At 37.7% G+C, this 27,734-nt stretch overlaps 2 protein-coding genes across 4 annotated transcripts; one reads left to right on the forward strand and one right to left on the reverse strand.

The window, feature by feature from the left end:
- Positions 1 to 675: 675 nt before the first annotated feature.
- pls1 (plastin 1 (I isoform)) lies at positions 676 to 22,642 on the reverse strand. 3 transcript variants are annotated; one of them, XM_084119006.1, is made up of 16 exons: positions 22,359 to 22,642; positions 15,685 to 15,792; positions 15,232 to 15,392; positions 14,977 to 15,106; positions 12,247 to 12,379; positions 12,023 to 12,104; positions 10,378 to 10,543; positions 10,074 to 10,216; positions 9,354 to 9,449; positions 8,915 to 9,107; positions 4,684 to 4,762; positions 3,705 to 3,819; positions 3,239 to 3,372; positions 2,186 to 2,309; positions 1,919 to 2,043; positions 676 to 1,807 (listed from the first exon to the last, which is right to left on the reverse strand). In XM_084119006.1, the coding sequence occupies exons 1-16, from the start codon at positions 22,426 to 22,428 to the stop codon at positions 1,669 to 1,671; spliced, it is 1,998 nt and encodes a 665-aa protein (XP_083975132.1). In that variant the 5' UTR covers positions 22,429 to 22,642; the 3' UTR covers positions 676 to 1,668. The 3 variants fall into 3 exon arrangements, with proteins under 3 accessions (XP_083975132.1, XP_083975134.1, XP_083975133.1); XM_084119008.1 differs by lacking the exon at positions 22,359 to 22,642 and adding an exon at positions 19,402 to 19,589; XM_084119007.1 differs by lacking the exon at positions 22,359 to 22,642 and adding an exon at positions 17,256 to 17,389.
- A 1,688-nt stretch (positions 22,643 to 24,330) lies between these two features.
- On the forward strand, positions 24,331 to 27,020 carry chst2a (carbohydrate (N-acetylglucosamine-6-O) sulfotransferase 2a). Its single transcript, XM_084119009.1, has one exon. It carries the CDS (start codon positions 24,871 to 24,873, stop codon positions 26,263 to 26,265), a length of 1,395 nt encoding a protein of 464 aa, XP_083975135.1. The 5' UTR covers positions 24,331 to 24,870; the 3' UTR covers positions 26,266 to 27,020.
- Positions 27,021 to 27,734: the final 714 nt, after the last annotated feature.

The raw sequence follows: 27,734 nt of genomic DNA on the forward strand, positions 1-27,734 counted from the left end.
TAAAGTGTACTGTGTACTACTGACAACACATTTATGGTAAACTAAAATATACTTTAATGCCATTTTATTGAAACATAACCAGTATGTCATATATTTAATTATATTTGTAATTACATGTTTGTTGTGAAGTTGCAATTTAGTACATTTAAACTATATAATAACTTACAATACAATATCAAATATAAAACACACTACAGTTAAATTATAATTAAGTATGTAACATGTGCTTTTTGTATGTTAGTCAACACATCAAAATATGTGTACAATGCACTTTAAAGTAAAACCTTTAATTTGACATTATAAGATTTAATTTAAGAGTGTACTTAAAGGGATAGTTCACCCAAAATGAAAATTCTGTCATCATTTACTCCCCCTCAAGTTGTTCCAAACTTATATGAGTTTCTTTCTTCTGTTGAACAGAAAATAAGATATTTTGAAGAATGTTGGTAACCAGCCATTGACTTCCATAGTGTTTTTTTCCTACTATGGAAGTCAATGGGGGCCATCAACTGTCTAGTCCATCATTCTTTAAAATATCCTCTTTTGTGTTCAACAGAAGAAAGAAACTCATACAGGTTTGGAACAACATGAGGGTGAGTAAACGATGACAGAATTTTTTGCGTGAACTGTCCCTTTAAGTGTGTTAAGAAACAGTCATGAAAGTGTACTCTCGTTATAGTCTTTTATTAGTATTATATTATCTGCAAGTACATTTTTTTTTTATAATATACTTTTAAGATTTAAAGTACACTACAAGTGCACATTCAGTACAATTAAGCACACTTCGTTTCCCACAAGGGTTTGAATTTGCATTTTAATGCTGGAACTGGGCAGCAAACTTGACAAAGATCTGCTAGTGTTTCTGTACAGTAACATAATGCAGTACAGCGAATGAGACACATTGTTAAGTGAATCCACTGAGCCCAGAGGGGGCTTCGAATGTGAAACCGAGCGCAGCTCTACGTGATGGTACAATTGTCAAAGGGGAACACTCAGCTCAGCTGAAATTATCCCAGAAACTCAAACCTGGAATTTCACAATGACATTGAGAGAAAGTCCCTCTAGAAGAGAGCTGGACACATTAGATGATTGTAAATAGGAGGCAGAGCCCAGAAAAGTGTTTACAATTCTGGCCACTGTTAAATTATGTGGATGCTTGTTCAAAAAGAAATTCTGCCAATTGTAGCAGTTTTCTGCTTTCGACTTTCGAAAAAATCCTCCTCTGAATTACAATGCGCTTTCCTGGATGAGCAAATATTTAGACTGACACCCAAAATGTATGATTAGAAGCCAGAATAGCTGGCCAGCTGCATCTAAGCCTGATTAAATAACAATATGAATGAATGTGCAGATCCACATGGCTCAAATATTTCTTGTGAGCACCTTTATTTACGTAATGTAAAAATATCCAGCTATTTACAATCTGAAAGAATCAAGAGTCGATGAAGAAATAAAGCATTCACAATTATTAAGAAAATAACATTCTCTTTGAATAATCTTGCATCTAGTATCTTAGCTAGTAGAAATGAAATGATTAGTGACATATTTCGGTGCAATTAACAGGATATTCATAAAAAATAGCAATTGCATTAAAGTGTTGGTTCGTAAGGCAGAAGGGATGTTAGGGGGAAAAAAAGTGCAATGTATGGGTTGTGCTTTCTGACAAGGTCAGCCATCGACTTTCTTCAAGCCCCTTCCCATAAGGCATGCAAACACCGTCATCACCATCTTGGGTTTGACCTCCACAAGGTCATCGGGCAGGGCGTACACCTTGACTCCGATTTTTCGCGCCACTGAGATCGCGTATCTGTGGGTGGGAAACAGAGATACGGAGACGGTTGTTGGTGGCGAGACAACAGGCAATTTGGCGTCAGATGCGTATCAGGGTAATTTATGAGGAGCCGCGGGGGGAACTTACTTTGCATTGTTTAGCTTGTCCTCTGGCGTCATTTCCCCGCTCTTCACCATCTCGTATTTAATGACTTTGGGCACGATGGTGTCGATCAGATCAATCACTGGCAGGCTAGTGCTGATTGATTTGTCCTGAAACAATACATCATATACAATTCAGTTTCATTTAAACTTAGACATGTTTGATATTATTTGAATCCCAATATGAATTCATTCAGTTTATGGTACTGTAGGAAAGCAGTACTAGTAAAACGTTGTGTCGAATGGGATTCACCTTGAAGCTGTTGATATAAGAGTCTTTATGACCTTGTTTCAAGGTGTTGTTTACCCAGTTGATAATAATTTGGTCATTGACTATTTCCCCTTCACCGAGGTCAGACAGAACCTTCAAAGTATATCTGCAAGAGTTATTTGTAAGAAACAAGATGATTAATATGTTTCACGTTTTTAACAAAACTAAAACCAAAAGTTTGAGGTCATTTAAAAAAAAGAAATTAATACTTGTATTCAGTAAGAAGGCATTATTTTTTCTCTCCCAAAAGCCACAGTAAAGACTATCAAATAAATGCTGTTCTTTTGAACTTTCTATTCATCAAATAATCCTAAAAAAAGCAACATGTATCACTGTTTCCATAAAAATATTAAGCAGCACAGCTGTTTTCAACATTGATAATAATAAGAAATGTTTCTTAAGCAGTAAATCAGCATATCAGAATAATTTCTGAAAGATCATGTGACTCTGAAGACTGGAGTAATGATGCTGAAAATTCAGCTTTGATCAGAGGAATAAATTACATTTTAAAATATATTCAAAAAGAAAAAAGTTATTTTAAATTGTAATAATATTTCACAATATTACTGTATTTTTGATTAAATAAATGCAGCCTTGGTGAGCATAAGAGACTTATTTAAAAAAAACAAAAAAACAAACATTTAAATGGTATTTTATGATTGGAAATGTATTTTCCTGCCTCTTGAAGTACCTGTTGTAATATACGTTTACAACACACATTTTGCATAATATTTAGAATCTTTTGCCATATGAGTCAAGTCAAATTCTTTCAACCCAGTCTCATGAGAACTATTTTACAAGTTTTAAATTTTCATATGAATACATACGATTTGATTTGTATGAAAATAGGATTTTATAGGAAAAAAAACCTAGCATGAAGGTCCACCTCTAAACGTATCCCTCAGTGGGGTGTAAGCAGATGATACGAAAACATGTGCATTAGATCGCACAAATTTTCCTCAAAATCGCCAACATGTAAAATAGTTAGAATTGCCATGACAGCATGTTGAAACTTTTATTGTATAGATAAAGTACCTTGTCATTAGTTGCCAGACCAGTGCCAGGGTGTGCATGGGGCTTCCCTCATTGATATTCTCACCACCGATTCCTACCAAGGAAAACTTCGCTTCCTTTTTGCCCAGTGCGACTGCATAATTACAATTCTCAAGCTACAAAACAAACATATGTCAGCCAAGTTAAAATGACATGTATAATTTAACCCTGACGACAGCAGTATGCATACATAAATAGAGTTTTTGATGAATAAAGTGCATTTTGAATTCTAAACTGAGCTAGCCAGTGCCCTGAGGCAGCTGTGGAAATCATGTCAGCAGGGACAGAAATCCAACATGTAGCAGTACAGACATGTTTAATTTGCTCTCAGAAACAAACGTACTAATGTGATATGACTCAAAGCTGATCCGGTTCTTTAATTTCAGTTATTAGCTGCTTGTACTCTTAACTTATTGAAACTCAAAGCTGAACTTCTGAAAGTACAAACCTTCTTCATGTTGGAGCCCAGTATTGGATAGGGAGGTTTATTGACTCTAGTCCAGTCAACAGGGACCTGGATTCTCTCGTATAACTGAAGAATGACCTGACCATCATGCAGATCACTGGAGAAGAAGATGTTCATGATTAACTTCAGTCTTTTGGTTATAATGTTTTATGTAGTAGGGTGAATCAATGTAAATTGTGTTTAAATGTACAGACCACCTCTGATTTGTCAGCAAATTTCTCCAAAGCACAACAACAAAAAAGCAAAAAGCTACATGTCAGAGCTGTGGCCTTATGGTTGGACATGTGCCATCCATCCATCCATCCATCCATCCATCCATCCATCCATCCATCCATCCATCCATCCATCCATCCATCCATCCATCCATCCATCCATCCATCCATCCTTATTTCTCTCTCTATAATAATAACTCCTATTTTATCTATTACTACTAAATATCACCTCTTTTTAAGCTGGTGTACTAATTTTGTTTATGGTTTTAACTAATTGCTCATGATTTTCATCATTTGTAAGTCATTTTGAGTAAGAGCATCTGCTAAATTGATAAATGTAAATGTATGCACAAGTTACAGTAAATGCCTAAATGCAATACTTTGGGAAGGAGGTTTAAAACAAACCTAAGTTTAAGCAATAGCCTTAGCAAGCACCACTAACATGACAATATTTTTTACATAGTATCATATTATAGTTTTATTTCTATATGTTTTAGTTATATTTCCATTTTTAAAAGTTATACATTTTAAAAATAATGGTGTTATACATTAAAAAGTAAACATGCATACATTTTGTTTGTTTGTTTAATTTATTTAGCTATTTCTCCATCTCACAACCTCCCTACTGTTCCACCATGAACCCATAGATTCATTGCTTTTGATTTCAGGACCAACATTAGTCCTGATATTTCAACTGTCACCGTAGAAAACTATAGCATTACTGTAAGCTAAATAAATGGCTGTGTTACCTGTACAAGTGATTGACATGTGGAGAAACCCCCAGAGAATTCATCCAGTTTCTGAATGTCCTGTCCTCTCTTGTTTCCCCTGTCGAAAGAGAGAGCGATCATTTATTAGTCAAAGTCACACCATGTCTTATGCCTTATTTTGAGGATCATTATGTACTTTAGATGCAGTACATTTTTGAATTTTTTTTTAATACTGTTTTAATTGGATGTCAATGTTTAAATTGACCTCACATTATAAGCCCACCAAAAAACTGTCCACCCTCTGAGAATTAAACTGGCTATTTTTGCTGCTGTCCCTTTAGGACCTCTAAATATACACTATATGTAGGCTATTGTCTGTTTATGTAATTTACACTGTTGTTTATCAGGATGGATCAATTTGCTTTGGTCACAACTATGTTCTGTTAGTTTCACTTTCATGGACTTAGTTTGTTTATCGTCAGCGCTACACGCTTCCTAGGAACAGTTTTTCTTCGTGGAAGTTTTGCGTTTGATGATCTAATAAAATATTAAAACTCAGTCAAATAAATATTTTGTGTATGGTTACTTATGTCATCCAGTATCATAGACTCGCTCTCTCGTTTCATACAAACGCAGCTGCTGCCATTTTGCGACTATTGTTTTGTACACTGTAATGGATTATAAGATAACAAATAGGTATGATTTTAAAACAATTTTATCTCAAATCAATATTTCTAATCAATAATCTATATTATTTCTGTGATGAAATGCTGTGTAATAAGTGGTATGACTGTACTGTATCTTTACATGTCTGTAGTTTGAACTTGCCACGCTAGCAACTTCCACGGAAGCTTTGCGTTTAAAGACCTAATAAAATATTTAGATCAATATTTCGTGTCTAATTATTTACTTATGTGGCAAGTAGCCGTGTAATACATCATCACTGTGTATTTAAGTTCCTTCATTTGTACGGTATTGTTTGTCTCTTTACACTCTGAATTTTTTTTCCGCACTTGGTAGAGTATGTTTTTTTAATAAATACTTTGTTTTGTAACCTTTTTGAATCATCTTCATCTTCATCTGGACTAAAACGTCACAAAATACCTGACCCCAAAATGAGAAGAAGCTTGGAAATAGCTTCCATCAATGTTGCCCCTTTGAGTGGCAAAGAATTGAAGGAAGGAGGGACAGTTTTTATTTTCCAGGGTGGCAGATGCCTTGAGGAATATGTTGAGGAATTCGTTCGGCATCAACCACCTCGCCCATTGCGAAGACATCCCGCACATGGAGGGGTTTTGGATCAGACTCGACGACAAGATCCAGCTGTGGTGCCGCGAGGAAACTCCTGCTGGACGCTGGCCAAGTACAACAACCTCACCCTACGGGTCAACGAATCTACTTTCATTGTGGGCGATATAGAAGAGGATCCTGGTGCCAGCGTCCAGCCCCACCCACCATCCAACACCACCCCAGAGCCAGACCCAGAAGAGCAAGCCTGAGCCAATGCCCGCCAAGGAGCCAGAGCCAGCAGCCAGCAGCCACATCCGTCCCAGAAGAGAAGCCAGAGGTCCCAGCTGACCAGGTGTGTGAGCCAGCTATTACATCTGTGCCAGTGGGGGTGTTAGTGGAACTGGAAACAGAGGGATGGCTGATAGACTGGGAAACGGATGCAGTGTTTCCCACCCTGCCTATCACTGGTCCCCTCCTGTATTAATCAGTGTTTATCATCGCCGCTGGTCCTACCCAGCCATGAGTCTTCTGTGTCATCATTGCCACTGGTCCTGTTCAGCCCTAGTTTGTCGTCACCACCAGTCCATCACCAATCGGCTCTGTCATGGCTCCTCGCCCCCTCAGCTCCACCTGGGACCGTTGTCCTTTCGGCTTCACCAGGCTATCTTGTCCCACCAGCTCTGCCCTGGTCAGTCGTCGCCCCACCATCTCCACGGACTTCCGGGCTGTCTGCTGCGCTCCATCCCTCCACCCCTGCGGACACTCTCAGGCTCCTCCGGGGTCCTCACTCACACCAGCATCACCTTGGTCCTTCGGCCCCTTGGTTCCACCTCGGCCACTTGTCACCAGGACTCCGCCTTGGTCTCCCTGTCCATCAGTGTCACCGGGTCTCTCGGTGCCACAGACTCCACCTGGGCCTCTTCATCTCCAGGCATCAGTGCTGTTGGTCGGGCTCAAAGAACCCCCTTGGCTCCTCCCTCCATCATTGCCGCCGTGGCTCGCCTCCATAATGGTCTTCTCCTGGGTCGCTCTGGGATCTCGTCGGCCATCCGGTCTTCCCTGGATCCTACCACCATCCACTTCTCCTTGGGCCCTTCCACCATCATGTCCTCCATGGCTACTACCTCCATCGCCACCCTTGTCTCTCCTGCCAGCATGTCTGCCTTCGTCCAGCCCTTCACCCACTTCTCGTCTGCCTCCTAACCCCCCCAAAAAGCTTTGTGTTGTGAATGTTACTGAATGCCTATTTGTACAGCGAAAATCCTGTTTTCCATGATATGCTCCTGGTAAATATGTTTTTAATAAAGTCCTTTAAATACGAATGATTAAAGTGTACAAGAATGATTACATAATGATAGTCTGTTTCACAATCCTGAGCTACATATTCTCTTAGGTTGCACAATAGACCTTTATCCTTATAACAATAAAATCAGGCTGCAGACTGAATTAATAGTGTTGTGAATGCAGAAAAGAGCATGATGGTAAAATAATAATCTATCTCCCTCGGCAACGTAAATGGGAAAAAGACAGTTAAGAGGGTTCTGGCAAATGCACGTATCTATTTGGCTGATGACATGCTGTATTTAAGGAGACAGAATGGAGATTAAAATAGAACAATCAGATGAAGAGGACAAAAGACAGATAAACAGACAGTGAGATAAAACCTAATCACCCCCAATTACTGATGTCACATGTGACCCTCTAACACACATGCATTATGTGTGAAGTACGTAAGACACAGAGCGCCACCTGCTGCTCGCTAAAAACACTGCAGATGCATGAACTGACACACAAAAGCACCAATTTGTCAGTTGTGTTGGTAAGAACAGTACTGTATGTTATTCATGTATACTTCATGCAACAGAGTGTCTTGAAACTTTACCTATTACCTAAAGTGACTTCTCTACATAGATGCTGTTTCCTATTTGATATCAGTCTCTATAAAACAACCTTGGGCTTACTAACTAACTAACTAACATTAATATTATTTTTATCATTATTTTTCAAACTTTGTGTTTGAAATAATAACAACAATTATTATTGAATTTGTAATTTTTTTAATAATAAGTGTTATTATTATTATTAGCCTCTATATTATTAGCATTATTATTATCATCAGCAGCAGCATTTTCTTACACACTCAGAAATATCCTAAGAAACAACCCACTACTAAATAAACATATATAATACATACATGCATACATTCATACACACATACATATTATTAATCTTTATTTATGTTAGTTAATAAAAATAGAATTGTTCATTGTTAGTTCATGTTAGCTCAGGTCCATTAAATCATTTTAACTGATACAACTTTTGATTTTAAAAATGTATTAGCAAATGTTCAAATTAAAGGGATAGTTCACCCAGAAATGAAAATTATCCCATAATTTACTCTCCCTCAAGTCATCCTAGGTGTATATGACTTTCTTCTTTCAGCCAAACACAATCTGAGTTATATTAAAACCAAGCTTCCAAGCTTTATAATGGGAGTGAATGGTACCTTAGATTTTGAAGCCCAAAAAAAGTGCATCCATCCATCATAAAAGTAATCCATACGGCTCCAGGGTGTTAATAAAGGCCTTCTGAGGCAAAGTGATGCGGTTATGTAAGAAAAATATCCATATTTATTTATTTAACTTTATAAACTATAATCACTGGCTTCTGGTAACGGCCGTACACGAATAAAATAATATTATTTTAATGCAAAATAAAAATAATATAAAATATAATAATTTCAAAATACGATCGTCTTCTATCAAACAATCATAGGTTGTTTGATAGAAGGTTGAGTAAGTCATTAAGAATGTATTGTGAATACTTTCATGGATCTTGCTGTTTGAGTATGTTTCTTGTTTTAATGGTGGGAAATGTCTGGTTGGTAATTCAAACAGGATGTGAGCTCAGATGTGAAGCAAAGATAATGCAGCATCATTTATCACAGGCAGTCAAAAACCTCTCCGGGTCCCAGACTGCATAAATAACACCTTCTTTTCAGCACGCGTTTGACACATTCACATAAAATAATGCAACTCACCCTCAATTGCATAATCAATGCCATTGCTGGTGGGTCTGTTCAAGGCCGGGTACATGTTGAAAAGATTGGCCACAAAGGCCATGTTGAGCTTATGGTTTCCTGCCACCACATCCCGTGGAGTGACAAACTGTCTGCAATCCAGGCGATCCGCCTGCTTCAGCATCAGCTCTGCTCGCATTTCATCATCGCGCTCCTTAAAGAGAGAGTTATTGAGTCTCAGTAACTATGCCTAAATCTGAAAGCAGATGATCATCTGCCTCAACAAGATTAATGGCTGTTCTGTACAGTGCCACAATAATAGGACAATATGTGGACGTAACTGTACAAACACTAGATTTTACACCATTCTACATTTTAGTTAGTATAAGTTCAAACAAAGCAGGATGTTGACTTAGTAAAAAAGGCAAAGGCTGTTGACCAAACATTCAGACTGACTTACCTTCAGACCAGACATGTCAATGTCAATCCTCATCTCATCATCCCCGTCTCCTTTAGGCGAGATCTGATCAAGCAGGTGGAAGTAAGCCCTGGAGTCCTGAGAGCATTATATAAGTCAATATCAACTGACATGCAAATGACAGCTCAAAAGGATTTGATGTCAAACCAGATAGGCCTTTACAGGGTTTTATATAGTTCTTTCATTTCTAGGCCTGTGGTTGATTTACTCAGCATATAACCAATGCGGTATTTCAAAATATACAACAAATGGCCATATATATATATATATATATATATATATATATATATTACTCGCAAAATGTTTTGCGTTCCCCCAAGAGACTTTATGTTTACATTTTGCAAGAGAACGCAAAGTTTCTCAGGGGAATGTGGAAGCTCATCATTTTTCCTCCAATCTCATATTTTTTTCCACCACCCAGTCCCTTTAATGCATCCTGGCTGAATTTTGGCTTTAATTTTAAAGCATTAATTTCTTTAAAATAAATAAATAAATCAAATAAATTAATTAAAATCTTGACCCAAACTTTTTAATGGTAGTGTATTTGAAATATATTTTGGCCAAAAAAGAAAAAAATGAAAAAGAAAAACTTGGGTAAAGTATGGTAAACTTCAGTTCAAAGCCCAGTTCTATTGGAGTGATGTGAATTATCAGTAACGACTGAATGACTGATGATGACTTCTGTGATGAAGCATAAACTACCTTGATATCTTCACTGAAGTTTCTGATTTGTTGCCAGCCAGCAGCTTTCAGGTGATAGTTGACCCATCGCAGCAAAAGGTCCTCGGGTGACATTGACATCAGGTGGTCCAGCTCTTCTGACTCATCAAGCAATGCAATTAGAGCTACACACCGATAAATACACAGAAACACGTTATTGAAACCTCTTAAGAGGCGTAAATCAGTCACTCATGTACATGCATGCTTGTATTAACTTATGGCTGCAATTAGTAACCCCATTGGATGGCACCATGTTACCAAAAATCAATTTAGGCAGAGTAATGACCTTCATTGCGTGAGATCTCAATGTCAGCGAAGAGGCCGATTTTTATGATTTGCCAGAGGAGGCCAAGCACGAGGTGAGGGGTCCCTGCTTTCATGTCCTGAGCATCGATGTTGACCACCGTGCAGCCAATAGCCGAAGCAGAGTTAAGTGCCAACATCAAATTCTCCTGTATTAGTAAAGAGGTAGATAATCATAATCCACCAAATTAAAGAGCTCAAGTTTTTAAAATGGCAGATGGCATAACTTCAGCATCTGCTTATAATAAACAGAATGTTATAATGTGGTGATATATAGCTAATATAGTTATTAACGTTATCTATATATCTATCGTTCTTTGTGTGACCGGGTCTTAAAGATAATGAAGAAAGATAAAGTGAAATGGACATGGTCTTGACATAGGGTGAAATGTCAAGACCATGTCCAGGTTATATTTGACCCAACATAAAATAATAATAATAAAAAAAGTTATTAAATATATATGTATATATTTTGAATAAATAAAAAATGGTAACACTTTAATGTTCCATTTGTTAACTTTAGTTTACTACATTAGTTAAAATGAAAACTAACAATGAAAAATTCTTCTACAGCATTTATTAATCTTAGTAAACGTTAATTTCAATGTTTACTAATACATTTTTAAAATCAAAAGTTGTATCTGCTAATATTTTTTTGTAATGGTGGACCTGAGCTAACATGAACTAACAATGAACAGCTGAATTTGAAAAGATGAATAAATTCTGTAACAGTTCACTCATTGTTAGTTAATGCATTTTTGCATTATTGTAATGTTACTGGAAAAAAAGGATACAGAAAAGAAACAAAAATAAGTGTGTGTTGTGATTTTTTCACAATTAAAGAACATCTTAATAAAGAAATATCTTTATTTTAACTGAAATACAGAAAAAAAATATATATATATATTTACATAGTATGTATTGTATGTATGTATTGATGAAAAATATGTGTATATCAAGAATTTGTTGTGCTGAATTTAATTTTGTTCATAAATCACCATTGAGAATAATGGTAATGACAAAGGGTACGTTTACACAACAATGATGTACTAAAAACGAAAACATTTTCATTTGTGTTTTTCGCGTACAGAAGACAACGTTGTCTAAACGATCCCCGTTCACAATTATCCGCGAAAAGGACTAAAAACGCTGTATTCTGCTGCCAGAACAATAGATGGCGATGTCAGTTTGTAAAGAAACATTACACACATATAGACTGAACACATTATATGCATGTGCATGACATTAACGTTTTCACAAATGTGCATTTTTATAGTTTACATGGAGACTATAACAGTATTGTTTTCAAAAACTTTCGTTTTCCCCCAAAAGGCTGTTGTCGCGTAAATAAACAACCAAATTGCGTGAAAAGTTTTACGTTTTTAGTTGAAAACGATGTTGTTTAAATGGCTCCCAATTCTCATGATTAATTAGAATTAATAAGAATTAAAGTCACATTGTGGCATTATTTGTCAATGCAAAATGTCAATTTTCTTTTTGATTTTAGGGTCAAATGTAACTTTTTTTTATTAGAATGGGGCTGAGAATCACCCGTTATGGGAGGGGTTTTCAAAGATCTTTATTCTGATATCACCTCTTTGTTGGATTTCAAAAGTGAGAGCACTTACAGTCATTGTAAACGGAGTGCATTTCTTTGTGTTGATGACGCGCTCATCAATGGTGTCCGGTTGCGAGAGGTTGATCATTTTGCTGCAAAGAAACGGCCAAGAGGTTGCTAAACATGAACTCTTATTTATATTGTATTTAAATGTGCTGAATAATTAAAGGCAATGTATTGAACAGCACAACAAACAAATAACATTACACAGTAAACCAGTTAATCTTATATTACCAAAGCAATATTCCATCTTTTACGGATTTGAATAAACTGTCAGTTTCCGGGTCCATTGGGATCAGATGTTTGCAGTCAGGATCCTTTGCCAAGGCCTTATTGACCCAGTTCACAAAGGCCACTTTTTCTTCATCTGAGAAACGTTTATAAAAACAAAACATTAGCAAAATGGCATTTGGTCCACTTGTGTCAGGGATCATTTGACAAATCAATTGACAAATCTCATTTCAAACTGTTCAAATATGGTTTGACTCTTCTGAAGCAGTGCTCAAGCACAGCAGGAACTGCTCAGAGGCTTTATGTGTTTCCAAGTGAAACAGGATATTCCATTAGAAAATATGTATGGAGTTGGACTTAATTTATTCAACAGGAATTCACTGGATGGTGAAAAGGGTTAGGGACGACATGGCAGAATGGAGGTGGGCAGCTGAATTCATGTATGATATCAGCCAAAAAATGAGGCAAAGCATGTTATTACATCTTGATAAATGAAGACAACCCATTTTTTATTCTTTTAGATAAAAACTGAAATGTTCATTAACTGTTTACTGCCATTGACAAGATTTTCCATCATTTTTGACACAACGCTTCCACGCCACTATTGAGTTTTTTCCTGCAATCCCTGTTTTTACTGTTATAAGGTAGGGGGCGCATCCTCTGAAATATTACAGCATCTCCGGATCCAAAAACAAGGGAAGAAGATCTGGATAAACCAGAAGGAGCTGATAGAAGCAGTGCACAAGTAATCTAACATGATCATCAAACATTTAACAGCATATAAATCAAAATGTCTAGGTTACTAATGTAACCACTGTAACGCCCAGGAGGCAACACTCAGAGTGGAATGAGCCCTCACCCCAAGGGGGCATGACTGGTCTTGGGCCTGATATGCCAAGACTATGGTGTCCACTATCCAGTGGGCCAACTTCTGCTGGAGACAGCCTTTCCCTCCTGTTGGCCTCCATAACAGACAAAAGAGCTGTTCTGAGGTCCTGAAACTCTGCGTTTGGTCCACGTATAGGCGCAAAGCACGAACAGGACAGAGCAGAGCAAGGGCTGGGTCTGCCTCCTCCAGGGGCAGTGCTTGCAGATTCACCACCTGATCCCTAAAAGAAGTGGTAAGAACCTTGGGCAAGTATCCAGGCCAGGGTCTCAGGATTACGTAAGAGTTGGCTGATCCAATTTCCAGGCACGACCCATCAGCCAAAACATGCCTGCAGGTCCTCCACCCTCTTGACAGAAGCCAGTGCAGTCAGGAGCGCCGTCTTAAGAGACAGGATTTTAAGCCCTACAGACTGCAGTGTTTCAAAGGGTGCCCCCTTTAAGGCTGCTAAGACCAAGGACAGGTCCCAAGAGGGTACAAAGTAAGGGCAGGGAGGATTTAATCTTCTCGCGCCCATCAGGAATCTGATGATCAGGTCGTGCTTTCCCAAGGACTTACCATCTACTGCATCATGATGTTCAGCGATAGCGGCGACATACTCTTTCAGGGTGGAGAGAGACAGCCCTCGCTCCAGCCCTTCTTGCAGGAAGGAAAGCACAGCTCTGATCGGGCATTTCCAGGGATGTTCTCATTGGAGAAGAGCACCAATCAACGAACAGGCTCCACTTCAGAGCGGAAGCGTGCCTTGTATAGGTTGTACTCGCTGAAGTGATAGTGTCTACTTCTACAGTAGATAGGACTACTTAAGTCCTAAACGTCCCATCCAGAGACCACACGTGGAGGTTCCAGGGGTCTGGACGCGGGTGCCATAGGGTGTCACGTCTCTGAGAAAGCAAGTCCTTCCTAAAAGGAATCCGCCAGGGAGGGGCTGTCACGAAGAGCATTAGTTCTGTGAACCAGGACCGGTTGGGCCAGTACGGCGCTACTAGCAAGACCTGCTCCTCTTCCTCCCTGACTTTGCACAGTGTCTGTGCGAGAAGGCTCACTGGGGCAAACGCATACTTGCGTAGTCCCCTCGGTCAGGGACTAAAACAACTGGCAGTTGGACTGTCTGGGTGTGGAGTCGCCATTCTCCTGGGAGCGTGGACTGTCGTGCGAGCTCGTCAGTGAATGTGAATGCAGCGAAGCTACCTCAGATGCTTCTGACTCCAGAGGAGGAGATGGCAGGTGAGTTGCAACATGAGATGGGAGCGTAGACCACCCTGATGGTTGATGTACGCAACGGCCGTCTGGACCAGCACATGCTTGCCCTGTAGCAGCAATTTGAAGCGGCGCATACTGCATAGCCATACTGCTAGCATTAGAGCCAGTTGATGTGCTAGTGCATTCGAGGTCCTGTCCAGGAGCACGAGGCTGCACACCCTTTACACATGGCACCCCAGCCGGTGGTGGAGGCATCTGTTGAGACAACAATATGCCTGGACACTGCCTGGACACAGCATGAATTTGATCAAAAATGTGATGGCTGACAACATTTTTAGTAAATGATGAGGGGGAAAGAGTTAAGAATGAAACTAAGGTGCATTTCAATTTCATATTGACTCTCTATACTCTTAAAAATAATGTTTTTTTTGACTGTCATTGATGGTTCCATTAAGAGCCTTTAACATCCACGGAACCTTTCTAGTGCACAAAAGGTTCTATATAGGTTCTATAGATTATTAAAATGTTCTCCACACTAAGAATAAAATGGTTCGGGAACTCAAACTGGTTCTATTATGGCATCACTGCACAAACAATTTTGGAACCTTTATTTTTAAGAGTGTAATGGATGTATATGTCACCACCTGAGTAAGAATGCTGCGTTCCTTCACTTGAGATCTTTGATGTTCCTCCAAATGACCGAATCCCATCCCGCCTGGAGATGGACTTGCGGAAAGTTTCTCTCACTTCTTTACTTCTTAGCTCTTGGTATATCTGAAGAATTTAGTGAGATCTAAGCTTTCAAAGTGCAACAGTGACACGAGCAGCTGAGGTATACTTTGACCAATAAAAACTCATCAACACTTCAAGATAAGATGAAAACTCATAATCAGGCTTACCACAACAAACTCTTCAAAACTGATCTTCTCGTCTTTGTTGGTATCACCGGCAATGAACTTCTCCACAATCTCCCGGACCTTGTATCCGGGAAGGTGAAAGCTGGCCTCTCGAAAGAGCTCTTGAAGTTCAAAATCACTTACATAGCCACTGTTATCAATATCTAGAATGAAAGACAGTTTTAATATTACATTTTATAGTAGTTGAATTCCTCACAACAGAAAATCTTTGACTCCATATATTTGGGATTCCATAAAAAAACTATAAATTATGTGTGTAGAACCACATGATACGATGATCCGCCATCAAAACACATTTATGTACTCAGTTAATGTAATCTTTGGTAATGTTTGACAACTCACAAGCACAAAGTAGATGATTCAAGCACATTTCACATGTTCTAATGCACAATTCACTAAACCTATACAGTGAGATTCAGACAGAGTTTTACTGACCGATTTTGTTGAAAGCCTCTCTCAGCTCCTCCAGATCTTCTCTGGAGATCTGTGTGACGTTGTCCTCCATGCTGGTCTCCGCACAGCAGTGCTCACCATGCAAAAGACCTGCCAAAAAGGTCCACACAGAGAGTTTGTGCGCTATAATTTGCCTGTATCTCTATGATAAGCAAATCCATGATAGACACGACTGGTAGAAATACTTAGCGAAATGCAGTTATAGATGGGTCGGCATACACTACCGTTCAAAAGGCTGAAGGTTTTTTTTTGTTTGTTTTTGAATAAAATTCCATATGCTCACCAAAGCTGCATTTACTTGAACAAGAACATACTATAAAACATTATTGTAATTTTAACTGTGAAAAGACAGTAAAAACACTACAGTTGAAAAAAACTAGGTCACACTTTAGATTACGGTCTAATTCTCATTATTAACTATGACTTTTGCCTAAATATACTCCTAATTACTGCTTGTTAATGGTTTGTTTATTGTTAAGTTTAGTTCCCTTACTATGTATACAGGGAAAAACTATAATAGATCTAACCTTATTTTATATAATTTTAGAGTAAAATACAGTAAAACACCTTCAATGCATTCTTATTTGTCTCAGCTTGTAAAGCTACTTGTGATGAACTTTGATTCATCATGTGTTCATCATTTTCTTTACCACCAGTTTAATTATGGTGGTTGTCAGTATGTTATAAAGGTTAAAAATTGTGAAATTTACAGGTTATTCTGTAAATATGTTTACAATTTAACTGTATTTTTACAGAATTATTCAGGCAACCACAAGTTGTTGTTTTTTTTTGTTTTTTTACTTACAGTGTACAGTAAAAAACTTATTACAATTTTATTACAATGTTATTACAATTTAAAATTACTGTTTGCTATTTTGATATATCTTAAAATATAATCTAGTCCTATGATGTCAAAGCTGAATTTTCAGTATCATTCCTCATCATTCAGTGTCAAATGATCCTTCAGAAATCATTCGAATATGCTGATTTGCTGCTCAAGAAACCTTTCTTATTATCAATGTTGAAAACAATTGTGCTGCTTAATATGTTTATATCAATCTGAAAACATTATAAATATCTTTACTGTCACTTTTGATGATATTGATGCATCCTAGCTTAATTATAGTAGGCTATTACTTTCTTTTTCCTTTTTTACATCAGCATAAAGATTTTAGGTTTCACCATTTGTCTTCACAGGTTCATTTTAAGTGGTGCTGAGGTGTGATAAATTAATTTAAAACTACAAATATTCCATGTAGCCTTTTCAAATAATATGAGACCATAAAAGCTGCAGGAAAAACAACTAAAAGAATTAGCAAAACGCTAGTTTAGCATCTCACACCGCAGGACATGTCAACATCCCAGCAGGATTTCATGACATCTACGAGTTACAAAAACAAACTCACTGAATCATCAGTTTTCTATTATCAATCACAGAAATATCACTGAATAATTAGAAAACAAAAGCTACGGGACACATAAAAAATCAGCATGTTTTGATGAGATAAGACAGTAAAATCAAAGCTTGAATGCCACCATTGTGAAAACGATACCTTTCTCCAAAAAAGTCCCACGACTCAGCTTGAGATTACCCTAGAAAAGATGCAGATATTCCAATCGAATCCACTGCAGTGACTTGGGTCCTCTCCCACTGCGTATGTGGAGCTCAGGAAGATAGTGGTGAGGTAAGAGACCTTTGGCCTGTAATGTCTATTAAAGGCGAGGGCTTCGTAGCTGGAGTTAACGTTTAACGCCCAACCCAATGCTGAGTCAGCTGAGGCTGTCATGACATTCGTTTCTTGTACTAACTCTAGCTGTGACATGTGAGCATACTATACTTTATACCTACATAACTTTGTGACCTAAAAGAAACGGCTGGTTTTATTATCAAAGCTCATATAACAAGCTTAATTTTCTCACACAAACACAACCATAAACACATAATCTGGAAGGCCTCTTTGATAAAAGATATAAATTATAAAACAAGCCGTTTAATTGGTCTCATAACTAGAGTGACTAGATACAACAGCAGAACGAAAGTTCAGCGATGATACAGGAGACACGCTCTACCAGAGTAATAAGACCTTATCAGCTGACCTGATGATTGGAAAGAGGGAATCACCACCCATAAAACAGAGGAATGTGCTGAAAAGTAATATTCGACACATGAGTGTCTCTTCTGTGCTGTCGAACTCACTGGAGGCGGAACGAGAAACCTCAGCTGACAGATGTTTGACAGCAGACCTTCATGTTTTAAGCATGTCTAGACAATACAGCATTTGCTCATGGTAAATTCATTTCATGATAGAACCACTACAAATAATTAAAGTGTAGATGGAAAAAACTAAGAATAAAAAATAAAGCAAAAATACATTTACATTTATGCATTTAGCAGATGCTTTTATCCAAAGCAATTTACAGAAGAAGAACAAAACATTCATCAAAGAGCCTACAAATGTTTTAGTACAAAATGCAATACAATTAACCAGCTAGAGAAGAGAAGAATTTTTTTAGTGTGTGTGTGTGTGTGTGTGTGCGTGTGTGTGTGCGTGCACACATATTGTTTTAAGAGTGTGGGATCATTAAGTGCTTGCTACTTAATTGCTTTAAGTTTATTTGCTGTCATAAATTTAAGTGAACTCAAAGTGGTGCCAAAGTCATAATCTTAAATAATAAGTTCACTGGACTTTTAGGCCACTTTAAAGTTAAAGAATTAAATTGGAAAAGTTGGGTTCTGATTTATAATAAGTGTCTTTAACTATTGTGCACTAACATTTAAATTAATCATTGTTAACAGTTTGTTTTACAGTCATTATTACATATGTTAGACAAAGTTACTATAACAATCAATATAAATTATGGATAATTGCACGCAATTAACTCTAAACCAAGCCATAATCCTAACCCTATAGAAAGTGCATGTTTATTACTCAGTACTTAAATGCATAATTACTCTGTTACAAGGACACAATAAAATAAAGAGGGTTGCACTTTATCTTACAGTACATGTACAGTGTACTTACCTAAGAAAATAGCAGGTAACATAAGGAAACTACAAGGGTTAAGGTTAGGTTCAGGTGTAGGTTAAGGGTAAGTACCTTTATTACCCAATTTAATTACTGTAATAAGTACATGGGGAACAGGACTGTAAAATAAAGTGCTACCATATAGTGTAACCTAATAATTTGATGCAATGCACTTATTGTGTAAATACATGTTTTTATAGTTTACTTATATAAAAAAAAATACCTGTATGTAATTTAAGCTGTAATTACATCTATAATTACACTGTTGACTTTAAACCTAACCATACCACTAAACCTGTCTCTAATCTTACCCGTATTACTCTGCAGCAGCAAAAGTGTTTTGCAATACAACATGAAGACCAAAAGTACACCGTAAAGAACAAATTTTTTTTTATGTACAGTAAGTACATAGTAGTAGTGCGACCAAATGTTGTTATATCATTAGAATGAAAACACTCTTTACAGTGTAATGTAATCAAGCGGCTACTGATTTTGTATGCAAACGAAGATGATACAACAGAATGATGGACCATACGCATTAGCATGGAAAAAAACGAATGCAAATTTAGAAAAACAACCACAAGAACCATTTCAGGAAATAAAAAGCCATCATGGTAAAATGCTTACTCAAGCTGAATTAGTGCAACAAACACTTAAAGGATTATCACCTTACCCCTTACAAAGCTACTTGCTTCCTGTTTTCAAGGGATCCAGGCAACATCTGCCATGCACTAAAAGATCTCTGAGCGGTCCATAAGAAAGAAGGATGCTCTCCTTTGTTAAAAAAGGTCTTTTAAAAAGTATTTTTTTTGAACAAACGGGTGGAAAAGCAGCCGTTTCAAGGCCCAAGAATGTTTCACTGACACCTAATACTGAGCTCACTCCTTTAAGAGACTCATCGGCCTCTGTTGCCACCTGCATTATTGATGGCTCTGAAAAGAGGATCAGTTACCACATCTCCAAGGCCCTTGCAGCGGGACATAGGTTAACCCATATACTTAACCCACATCCTCTAGTTTAATATAATCTTACTGCAGTGAACATTGAGGTTATGCATGTAATGGAGGTTTCCTGTATGCTCTCTTGCAGAGCCAACAAAGTCTCTGTTGATACCAACAAACATGAGAGAATGAGTCTCCATGTGTCACCTCAAATGAGTGTGTTACATCCAAAAGTGTGTTACAACTTAAAAACCCTCATCCTTCTCTCGGGTCAGTTTGACCCGAAATTCATATATATAAAAAAAATTAAACATTGAGTGTTCAGCAGAGGGGTACGAACTTTTTTTGTCGTACTTGAACCAAGAATACACAAAATAATAATAATAATAATAATAATAATTAATGGGTTCGAGGAGTTTTGTGGTTGAAATAAAAAAAAGTAACAAATCCTTCCCTCGAGGGTCAAATTGACCCCCATAGGAATGAATTGAATGAGAGGTATGCTTCAGTACGCATAGGAAAGCCTAAAAATGCTCACAATTCTAACTAAAAATGCTAAAACTTTACCAAAAAATTATTTTATAATGTCTACATGTGTATCTGAATGCATACTGAAGAAAATGGCTTTAGGACCCAGCGGTACAGCTCATTTGCTCCATATAGAGCTATAGGAGTCATCATGTTATATATACATTTTTTTTTTTTTCCACAAGAGGTCGACAAAGACACCCACTGTAAGATATTTTGAACTGAATTAAAAGTTATGCATGAAATTGTGATTTATTTTTAATTTAAGTTGAAAAAAAAAATGTAAGGAATGTGGTTAAATTACTATTTATTTATTATTTATTGATCAAATCTAGTAATTTAAAGGTAAATAAAATAAAAAATAAAAAATCTCCAAAAAAAATTATAAAAAAAATATTATCAAAATGAAATAAAATAAGTATAATTTTAGGGCTTTGGGTCATTTTGGCCCGCGAGGGAAAGATGTGTTACAAAACGCGAGGGAAGGATGAGGGCTGGTTTCACTGACACTTTATTTTACAGTGACCTTGTTAATGTTATAACAGTATATTATGCATAATTGCATGCAACTGTTATGTTTTGAAGAGACGAGGCAGAGGGAGAATCCAAATGCGCACACAGTTTTAATAACAAAAAGGCAAAAATGAAAATAAAATACAGACACTCCGAACCTGGAAACTAGCAAATAATCCACACAAAGAAACAGGAACATAACTCCAAAGACGGAAGGAACAAGACATCCAGGTACCCTGATGGTCAATATTTTTTTTAAACAACGACTCATACCCCACGACTAAAACACAAGAGCTTAAATAGGCAAACTAAAATCAGTAAATGATCAACAGGTGGGAGAAATTAAACCATAATGAGTCCAAGCACAGGATTGTGGGGAATGTAGTTCATAATGGGAGAACAACAAAGTCAGGAAGGGCTGCACTCCAGCTGGTGATCGGGACAGCAACTAACCCCAAACCAAACCCTAACCCTATAGTAAGTACAGCCAAACCTTAAGTACATGCACTTAAATGTACAATTACACTGTAACAAGGATACCTTCAAATAAAATGCGACCCCATAGTTAAATTTCCCCCTTTTTTTTTAGAGTTATTAAGATGGGACAAGCTGAATGTTTTGCAAATGATTCTCGGTCTATAATAAGTTTAAATCATATAACAACAACAACAACAACAAGTAGCTAATATAAATAAATAGTATATATAAATATTTCTTCTTATTATTCTTCTTATTATTAAGGTTTTATATTACTACTACCAGGTCTCCTACTACTACTACTACTACTACTAATAATAATAATTGAATATTTTGAACCGTACAGTTAAAGCATCCCATCGTTTGCAAAACAGTCTATTTTTTCCTATCTTAATGAAATGTAGCAACTTATTGTTTAGCACAAACATAAAATGGAAGATTAAACTAGTTTAAACCAGTTTATGCTGCCACTAGCAAGGACAATTAATTAGGGCAATACATATGATGTGATGATGATGATAATCATCATCATCATCATATGCTAACCTATGTAAATATAGCAACAACAATAACAACTAGTTATTATTATTATTATAGCTACACTTCTTGGAGGGCCAGTGGCAGTTACAAGAACAACGATGATGATGATTATAATAATAATAACTACTGTTGTTGTTTTTATTACTATATTTACAGTGTAACATCATCACGTGGTTAATAACTTCAGAAGAAGAAAAAAAAAATAGGCTAGCATTTTACTTTAATTATTGTTGTTGTTGTTTTTATTATTATTATTAGTAGTAGTATTGTTATTATTAGTTTCATGGCATGGTATGTGAGTTCCAGAAAGTAAAGCAAGTGTGTGTTGCCCTGATCAGCAGCTGTTAGTGCACTCAACAGTCCATCAGCAAGCAGGCCTGTACTGTATGTATGACAGACAATTTCCCTTGCCAGTTACAGCATCATCAGATTACAGTACAACTCTAATACCCTATAATACACGTATGGAAAGGATTTGAAAATGGACTTTAGCCACACAGATTTCATGCAGCAGTGAGGGGAAACTATCATTACATAATACATCAAGCAAAAACAACAATAAATACATAAATAATCCATACTGTTCCATCATAGTCTTAATAAAGTTAATTACAAAGCAAAACAATCTCACCTGCAATTGTGCCATTTGATCTCTTGGTCCACAAAAATATCCTGTGGAGTCCTCTTGTGATTAACGCCATGGTTTTCCTCAAATGCAGTTCTAGATAACCGAAAATATCAGACAACGAGCCACAGAAAATCACACACTGACCATGGCGATTGGACAACTATAGGCCCACTGATGACAGCGTCACGAGAGGTGTCTTAAAGAATAAGAGGGAAAGAAAGAGAGGCAAACAAGCACCCAGACCAGAGTTCAATCCTTCTGTGCACCAACATTCATTCCCAAAACAACGCAACTTTTTGGGTTGAAGCAATAACTTGCTTCGCAATATGGCAAGACTCCAGCCTAATGCGCTGCTGCAATGGCCTGTCCACTGTATTATCCTAATCTCCCCTCAGAAACACACAGAGTGATAGAGGCAATATCATCTGCACTATAACCTTACTTTATTAATCTAAATTATTCATTAATATGTTAATGTCTAAAGGTGAGAACGTAGAAGGCTAAAAGTGGAGAGCACAGTGAGCGAGAGAGAGAAACAAACAGCAGATGGCGCTAACTGCAAAGAAGAGTTACAAGAACAAGCTCTGTTAGTGTGTTTATCGTGAATAAACTTCCTGAAGTTCCTGTGTCATTGTTCTTGAGTTATGTAACAAAAAATCTGCTTTCAGTGATTTTAATACCAAAGAATCCTTGTTTTATACTCAGTTTCCAACATTTACAAACCAAGGGAACCCAAACCAAGACCCTCTTCCAGCCCAGCCAAATAATAAATAAAGGCTGAATTTGATAATGCATAAAAACTTTCATTAAAAGCATTAGGTAGCATTATAACCTCCTGGGACTCAGGAATAGACTTTTGTAAACAACTTCTCCTTTGTCTTTATAAATGACTGACATTCATTTAGTGATCAAATTTAGCACTCTTATGGAAATAGGATATATATATATTTTTTTTTTTTTTTTTTTTTTTTTGTTTTGTTATTAGCCTACCATTTAAATCTGACTATTTTTCTAATTGTTTGTCATAAATCAACATCTCAGGAAAACTTTATGGAGGACACCAGGACTTAAAGCATGTTTATCAGCCATTTTGGGAGACACAACAAGTGAATAGGGAAATAAATGATATATCAGTATTACTATAGGCTATATTATTATGAAAATGTTGCCGATTATTACTCCCATTATAACACTTCTTTATTCATGACATGTTGCCCCGAGAACACATGAATATGCAAATTAGATATTGTATTGGATGGCACTACCCATTTATGACCATTTTACCCACATATTGCATAAAGTAATATGGTGCATCAATTCATTCCGTTATATCTTTCATAACATAATTGAGAATCATCTTAATACAACGTTTGTAAAAAAAATAAAATAAATTGAAACATACAAATGTATCGGTAAATGAATGTTATATACATTGTTCATGCCTTTTTCTTTTTTAAACAACTGGTGTCCACTACAGAGGACATAGCATAACATATGAATAAAATATATTTTTTTCAAAAAAGTTTTTTTTCCCCCAAATTTGTGTCTTATGATCTAAATAATATAATTACATGAAAAAAAAACTCAAATAACGTTTTTTTTTCTGGGTCTCAGGATGATATATTATTATACATATTATACATAATATAACTGACAACAAATGCTAATATATTTAAATAATGAAAGATGTAAATACAGAATACCCCATCCATACAGTTTAGGGTAACTTTTTAAAATCTTAAAATAAAGGGATACTTTATAAATAGATAGGCTACACTTAATTTTTCAGACATAATGTATAATATTATTGTCTGAACTCTCCAAATGTTATTCTTCGTGATACACAGCGCATCTTGTCGCTATGTAGGCTTGTGACCACTGAGATTTGACGGACGTAGACAGGAACCAATAGCGTCGTTAGTAGACGCCAAGATGCTCCTGATTCCACCATTCAGCGCTTAAAGGAGGCGGGACTTGTGTTCCTATTCTATCATTTAATTCGTGCAGCACCAATCGGTTATAGCGTCCGCACGGACAACAGAGCAGAGGCTGGGTACCACAATGACTGGAGATGGCTTTATTTTGATTCCGTGTGTTTAAAAGGAACTTTCTATTTACGGGATTTTCTTTCCTTTGATCGCAGATGCTCGTCTATATCGCCATTTTCCCCCCAGCCCGTGGCCCGGACGAGAAATGTTATCGGGAGGAGACCCCGCCGCTTTTCATCGGTAAGCGAAACGAAATGAGCTCGAGTTCGCTTTGTGAGCCGTTAAATAATACGAACGGCATCCGTTGCATGGTATCCGAATGAAACCCTGCGCATTGCGGTGCGGTTTGTTTTCGTTTCGCCTCGTATTTTGGAGCGTCGGACATCCCCTCCTCTCCCACGCATCACCTAATCGATAATCGATTGCATGGACTTGGGGCAGATGCCACGCTTTCTTCCATGCCATCATCGCTGCATGTGATAAACTGCAGCTCTATTTGAGACACCACTGGCTCTCCTGTGTCATAAATGAAAAACAAACCCTACCCTCTAAAATTCACACCACCATGGGAGAAGAATGCTGGCTTTGGAAGGAAACACAAGTCTTGCACGAGAAGTCACACCAAAATAATAGCCAACCCTGGAATTGTGATGAAAGTGCTACGGAGGAAGAAGATCATCATGTTTCTGGCGTATTTTCTGCTGGTGGCTCTGACCATGCTGAACCTGGCTAATTACAAATGGACCAAAGAGCCTCAGCAATGCAACCAGCCGGTGCAAGGAGTGAACTTCCAAAGCAGATCCGACATCCGTTACCTTTACAAAGCCCCGCAGGTCAAGAAACGCCAGCTGGTGTACGTGCTGACCACTTGGAGGTCCGGCTCGTCTTTCTTCGGGGAGCTCTTCAACCAAAACCCGGATGTGTTTTTCTTATATGAGCCTATGTGGCATATTTGGCAGAAGCTGTACCCGGGGGATGCGGTGTCCCTCCAGGGAGCAGCCCGGGACATGTTGAGCTCTCTTTACAGGTGCGATTTCTCAGTTTTTCAGTTGTACAACAGTCCCGGGGGGAAGAACATAACCTCTCTCGGACTGTTTGGGGCCGCCATCAATAAGGTCATCTGCTCCTACCCCTTCTGCTCGTCCTATAGAAAAGATGTGGTGGGAATGGTGGACGAAAAAGTGTGTAGAAAGTGCCCCCCGCAGAGCCTTCAGATGCTGGAGGAAGAGTGCCTGAAATACAACACGATAGTGATAAAGGGAGTTCGCATTTTGGATGTTAACGTTCTGGCTCCTCTAATGGAGGACCCCTCTCTGAATCTGAAAGTCATCCACCTGGTTCGAGACCCCAGGGCGGTGGCCAACTCCAGGATTAAATCTAGACACGGCCTCATTCGGGAGAATTTGCAAGTCGTGCGCAGCAGGGACCCCAAGCTTCGTCGTGTGCCATTCGTGGACCCCAACCACAAAATGAACAAAAAAGACGGCTCAGATTACCACTCCATCGGAGCAATGGAGGTGATCTGCGAACAGACGTCTAGGACTCTGAAAACTGCTCTTCACCCTCCCAGCTGGTTCAAAGGCAAATACATGACGGTACGTTACGAGGACTTGGTGGAGAATCCCGTTAAAATGGTACGGAATGCATATCGCTTCATTAACCTTTCGGCCAATCACGAAATCGAGGTCTTCGCCATGAACATGACGACGGGACCGAACGCCTCCACCAAACCGTTCATCGTGTCGTCCAGGAACGCGACGCAGGCGGTCAGCGCGTGGAGAACTGTGCTGAACTACCAGCAGATCAGGCAGGTGGAGGAGTACTGTCAGCACGCCATGTCTCTGCTGGGATACCTGCGCGTTCGCACGGCCGGCGAGGCCAAGGATCTGAGCAGGCCGCTATTGACAGTGCCCAAAATATGAACCACCGCCAAAGACGTTTCGATGTTTCGCATTTTGTGCTGAGAACTTTGCATTCTTGTACGAACTGGTATTTATGTTCAATGCTTATTAATGGCTCAGTGGAATGTATCCGTTTGCATCAGCCACTTACTGTTTGTCGGGACCAGAATATTGTCTGCTGCATCGCCACCTGTTTGACCAAAATAAGAAGAAGCATACTTTGTGAATGACGTGTCTTTGATCATTAAAGCTATTCTCCAAGATATTTATTTAATCAAAAGATTTAGATTCTTTTGCATTCACTGCTTTCAGCACCGCACAAACTAAAAGAGACTATCCGAATAGCAATAGTCTCACTGTCTCGTTCAAATGTGTGGAAGATGCGCTCTAGTTCCTGTAGACTCTGTCTCTGGGTCAACATACACAAAAAAATATGTCCTTCTGGTTATGCAGTACATTTTAATGACTCATCATGTCTTAATTTTTATGGATAAAACATTAAACCATTTTTAATTGATTTTCAACCCCAATTACTTTCACTGTATATCTATCTATCTATCTATCTATCTATCTATCTATCTATCTATCTATCTATCTATCTATCTCTATCTATCTCTCTATCTATCTATCACTTTCCATCCTGTTTTATTTTGTAATATGACTTTAACAAAAGCCAGTTCCATAATGTCATCATATAAAAGAAGTGACCATTTTGAGCAGAAAACACTACAGTATCACTATTAGCAATGTATTTGATAAATTCTGTGATGTTGGTATATCATTCGGTTTGTTTCACTCGACATTCCATCTCGAGTGATAAAATGACAGAAATTAAAATATCCACACTTTCAAAGATTGCCCTTATGTAAGCTATAACTGTCAGTCTCTGAGCAATGCCTGACTTCAACTCTTCATTTCCATCCTGTTATGTAAGTTATAATTAAATATGAGGTGCTCGAGCTTGACCTGATGATATTTCTAAAAATCTTCTGCACCCTTTAACAGAAATGCTTACTTAAGTAACAGAGCTTTAAAGGTACTGCACAACAGAAATGACCCAATCACTGTATTACAGAGGGTTTGAGAGCAACTCACTTCCACCTACTTTTTCTTTCAGTTCCACTTTTAACGCCACACAAGATGTCTGTATTTCCCTTTTTTTGTTATATACAAAGTTATTGGAGGAAATATACTTTTTTTTCTGTGCTCTGATTGGAATGTGGCCAGTAGTGCTGCATTCTGACACATCCAGCAGGTTTTCATTTAGCTCTCTTCCCGGCATACGAGTCTGTTTTAAACAAAGAGGAAATGAATTTGTTATTATGTGACGCTTTGAAAATTTCTATGAATGACGTCTCTAATGTAGTTTGGCAAGTATGACAACATCCAAAAAAATAATAATGCAGCCTCCCCTGCAGAGAAAGAGCTCGTTCACTTTGAAAGTATACAAATACGTTTTAACAAACTATCTGCATTTATTTTATTTAAGT

This window comes from Abramis brama (genome assembly GCF_963993115.1).
Source record: "Abramis brama genome assembly, chromosome: 7".
NCBI classification, from domain to species: Eukaryota; Metazoa; Chordata; class Actinopteri; order Cypriniformes; family Leuciscidae; genus Abramis; species Abramis brama.

What these genes read in the sequence shown, in the direction of transcription:
- pls1 (XM_084119006.1), bottom strand. Translation starts at nt 22,428, where the DNA reads ATGGCGTTAATCACAAGAGGACTCCACAGGATATTTTTGTGGACCAAG. An exon ending in GTTTTGAAGAGTTTGTTGTG is followed by an intron (nt 15,107 to 15,231) that starts GTAAGCCTGATT and finishes TAAATTCTTCAG; the next exon opens with ATATACCAAGAGCTAAGAAG. An exon ending in TGAGATCTCACGCAATGAAG is followed by an intron (nt 10,217 to 10,377) that starts GTCATTACTCTG and finishes ATCGGTGTGTAG; the next exon opens with CTCTAATTGCATTGCTTGAT.
- chst2a (XM_084119009.1), top strand. Translation starts at nt 24,871, where the DNA reads ATGAAAAACAAACCCTACCCTCTAAAATTCACACCACCATGGGAGAAG.